Source organism: Hakea prostrata, chromosome 1, assembly GCF_041222555.1.
Source record: "Hakea prostrata isolate BN-2017 chromosome 1, UWA_Hpros_2, whole genome shotgun sequence".
Taxonomy (NCBI): Eukaryota; Viridiplantae; Streptophyta; class Magnoliopsida; order Proteales; family Proteaceae; genus Hakea; species Hakea prostrata.
In genome coordinates this window covers 67030360-67032743 of record NC_142600.1, presented here as the reverse complement: position 1 = coordinate 67032743, position 2384 = coordinate 67030360, and the positions used below count along the sequence as shown (strand labels likewise).

The 2384-nt window shown below is 43.7% G+C and overlaps 1 protein-coding gene across 1 annotated transcript; it reads right to left on the bottom strand.

The window, feature by feature from the left end:
• Positions 1-490: 490 nt before the first annotated feature.
• Positions 491-1957, bottom strand: LOC149029493 (zinc finger protein ZAT9-like). Its single transcript, XM_089143482.1, has one exon. It carries the CDS (start codon positions 1955-1957, stop codon positions 491-493), a length of 1467 nt encoding a protein of 488 aa, XP_088999608.1.
• Positions 1958-2384: the final 427 nt, after the last annotated feature.

The following is a 2384-nucleotide window of genomic DNA, read 5'->3' as shown; positions in this document are numbered from 1 at the left end:
TTGGATGGATGCCATGTCAATTCTATTAACTCTCAGTCGCACCAAAGAGTATATGCAGACTTTACCAACTTTAAGTAGGACCGATTTTTTCTTGATCTAAACCAAACTATTCTTTTATATGATCGAGATTTAATTGAGTCTTGCATGATATCCATCCAAGACTAAGCACCATAGCCCCACCATGTCAAACCCACCATCCTAAGGTGTTGGTTGAGGCTGTTTCTTCTTCTACCCATGTCATCCGACACCAATGGTGGAGAATCTTCTGGTTACAGAAAAAGAAGCAATTTTTATTCAAAAATATATGCCTGATGAAATACCGAACCAGGACTGATAGATGGGCAGGGTCCCACCTGCCACCAGAGAAACAAAAAGGATGTTGATGGTAATATAGTAACAAGATTGATGATTTGAGGTTGTGGTTTTTAATTACAGTTGATACAGGTTAAGTACACGTACAGTGAGGACACCATCTCTGTGATTCAAGCTTTCAAGAGTCACCACTACTCCAATTTGCAGTTGAACCAATCCCAACCTGCAACCATGGAGAAGAGCTTCCAGCCAAGTTTATGTCCTTAAGATCACTTAGCTTTGCTAGCTTCACCTTACTATCTGCTTCATCATCCACATTAATCCCTGAGGTGTTATTTATGTTGTTGTTGTTCTGGTTATTGTTGCTGTTGGTGTTACTTATGTTGTCATTGTTATGGTTTGGGTTGTGGTGGTGATGGTAGATTTGATGATGATGATGATGATGATGAGTGTCGGAGTGCACTCCAATCCATGGTTGTAGATAGATTGCAGTAGGGATCTCAAAGCTTAAACGAGTCTCGGGTTCCGGATGAATTCCGGCGAAATCATCGACTGGAGCAGGGAGATTGAGATCAAGAGTGTCAGACTTGTTGATCAAGTTGGACATCTGATGAAGCTGTTGGGTATTATGGTGATGATGATACTTGGGAATGAAAGAAGTATCTTGAGAATTGGAAGTGACCCAATGACATCTCTTGTGGCCACCTAAAGCCTGACCTGATGAAAACACACGGTGGCATATTGAGCATTCATGTACCTTAGATTTCCTCTTAGAAGGAACTGGAAATGGAGGAGATGAAACTTGTTCATATGGTAGAATTGCAGTGGACTTGCCAAGAACTGAGAATTCATCATGGGTGATCACATCTTCATCAACTAGGCTTTCATCAAGTTCATCAAGTCTGGCTGCAAAGCAACCCTTAACCTTCTTGTGACTAGCCCTGTGGCCACCCAAGGCTTGGTGAGAAGTAAACACTTTCTTACAAGCCTTGCACTCAAACATTCCCCTACTACCAAACCCTGCTTTCATGGCCGGAGGTGGAGCTGGTGGGACGGGGTTGCGCCGCTCCTCGTCCTTACTAGCCGACGCACAAGACTCTTCGGTCTCGGCCACAAGAGGATCAACCCTAGATGCTGATAACATTACAAGGCAATTGGCAAGGTCTTCCTCTTCACTAGATGGGCAATTGGAATTGGAATAACCTAATTTGATCCTTCTAGACCTCTTGCCTTTAGACCATCCACAACTCCGGCCGGTGACATCGTCATCGTCCGATCCTCGCGATGATACAAGAGATTCAGCATCAGCTTCGGCTTCAGCATCATCAGAACTACATTTTCCATGCTCAAGAAATGATTTCCAAGAAGAGAATTCCTTACCACAATTCTCACAGATCCGGCAGTTCCTGAGACGATTTGTATTGGTTCTCAATGCATACATGCGTTTGACACCAGGTGGAGGATTGCCACTTCCAAGTTTATCCTCCCAATCGCTGGCAGGATCTTCGTCGTCTAGATTGCCGGTTTCTTCTCCGATACCATGGGCTCTCATGTGACCACCTAGAGCTCTTCCACACCCAAATCCCTTCCTGCAAATCCTACAATAATACTTGAAGCTTGGTTGTTCATCAACGACCAGAGCCATGACTATACGTGAAAATTAAACTGGAAATTATTAACAAGAGAAGAGAGAGAAAGAGAGGTTTTTTTCCAAGTGAAAAAAGGAGAAGCGACGTGTTCTTGTAGTAACGGGTAGGTGTTGGTTTGTATGGTCTAAAGTGAAGAGAGTCCTAGTTTTTAGTTGAGCTATTGGTTTTGTTGTGGATGATCCGATGACACAAGGAAATAGGAGTGTCAAGAGTTGAGAGTAATGTGACAAGTGGAAGGAGGGTAAAGCGAAGGGAGACTTTTTCTCGGCCTTGTGGTGGTGGCGCCGCCTGTCAGCCAAGCGTTGCGGAGTGAAGTGATGATAAAAAAATAAGAATAAAAAGTGTAATTGTGTTGATGAGTGTTTGATGATGTGTTGTGTTGGTTTGTGTCTATCTGGGGAGGGTTGGGCTGTGGAAGCTGGT